Source organism: Oryzias melastigma, linkage group LG23, assembly GCF_002922805.2.
Source record: "Oryzias melastigma strain HK-1 linkage group LG23, ASM292280v2, whole genome shotgun sequence".
Classification (NCBI taxonomy): domain Eukaryota; kingdom Metazoa; phylum Chordata; class Actinopteri; order Beloniformes; family Adrianichthyidae; genus Oryzias; species Oryzias melastigma.
In genome coordinates this window covers 14490642-14491960 of record NC_050534.1, presented here as the reverse complement: position 1 = coordinate 14491960, position 1319 = coordinate 14490642, and the positions used below count along the sequence as shown (strand labels likewise).

General features: G+C 39.0%; 1 protein-coding gene across 1 annotated transcript in view; it reads right to left on the bottom strand.

Moving 5' to 3' along the window:
* The window catches only part of LOC112158396 (hepatocyte growth factor), a 30820-nt gene extending 29507 nt beyond the window's left edge, over window positions 1-1313 (bottom strand). Inside the window, exon 1 of the mRNA XM_024291732.2 lies at window positions 696-1313. Within this exon, the coding sequence (XP_024147500.1) occupies window positions 696-759 (64 nt within the window). The 5' untranslated portion in view covers window positions 760-1313. The remainder of the gene's footprint in view (window positions 1-695) is intronic.
* Between the last annotated feature and the right edge of the window lie 6 nt (window positions 1314-1319).

The window sequence follows — 1319 nt, the reverse complement described above, 5'->3', positions numbered from 1 at the left end:
CAGATGTTGCACCCCCAACCTCAGCAGCACCGCCACACACACTCACATAAAGTTTACCTCTTAATCTGCTGTCACACTCACACCTTTTCTACTATGTGTTTTTAACTGCCCCACCACCACCACCTCACAGGTGGTCAGAGGTCAGGACCCCCAGAGGTTGGAATATATATGGATCCACTGACGTGTCCACGGGGCGGATGGGAGCCAAGGCGACCCGTGAAGCCGCCGGATTATGAACTCCATAAAGATGCTGCAGGGGGGGCTGGTTGGGCACCCCTTTAAGAGGTGCACCCCCCTAGTCTCAGAATGTCAAGCATCCCTAGAAGCAGCTGATGGGGGGTGCCATGATGGAAAATATTAGGAAATGATGAGATTGTGAGGAAAAAAGTTACTTTTTGGTGTCAACGATGATTAAATTTGATTTAAATTCTATAAAATATTTAATTTTTGTGAAATTTCATTTAGATTTAGCACAAAAATAACATTGAATTTTTGCCTGATTTACATTTTTATTAATATTCTGAGAGAAATAAAGTTAGATAAATTGGTTTAACAAAAATTGGAGGGAAAACTATGCAAAAAATGTGGATAAAAAAATGTGTAAAAATGCACAAAATATGTGTGAAACCCTTTTATGTAATAAAACCCGTGCAGAAATGTAATATCCAATAGATTAGGCTCTCATTAAGCCTTACCTGTATCCACAAAAGTCACCATAAAACACACCAAAGCCTGGTAAATCCACACGTTAGTCCTCATGGCTGGTTTAAAGACTTGGAAAAACAGGTTTAGAATCCCAAATGAACGAAGTAAAAAAAAGTCTAGGGCTCAACAGAAGACTCGACTGCTTCTCACTGATGCCACTTTCCCAAAAAGCCTCACACGTCCTCGATTCAACCCCTTATACTCAACTTTGAGCCGCTCTCTCCAAACAGCCGCTCTCCTCACCGCTGTCAAGCCCTACAAAATAAACGCCGCAACTTCCGGTTTCGTTTGAAAAAATAAAACCAAAGTAAAAAGCGGAAACACGACCTTCATTAACCTGAAATATGTTTTACTTTAGTAGTTTCTGTAGCTAACCGTTTAAAAATTAAATATATTCGTTCCAAAACTTAAAATATTTTACAAATTTGGCACAAGATTAAACTTGTGTGTAAGCAGCTTAGCTTAGCAGCTGTAGCTTGCTGCTAAGCTAACGCAACTCCTGCTAAGCTGCTTTTTGAAATTCAATTTATTTCTCTAAATTTTACAAATATTTATGCTTCAATTCTTTTTAGAGAAACTACTTAAGTTTACTAAACACTTGACTCAGGAAGGAG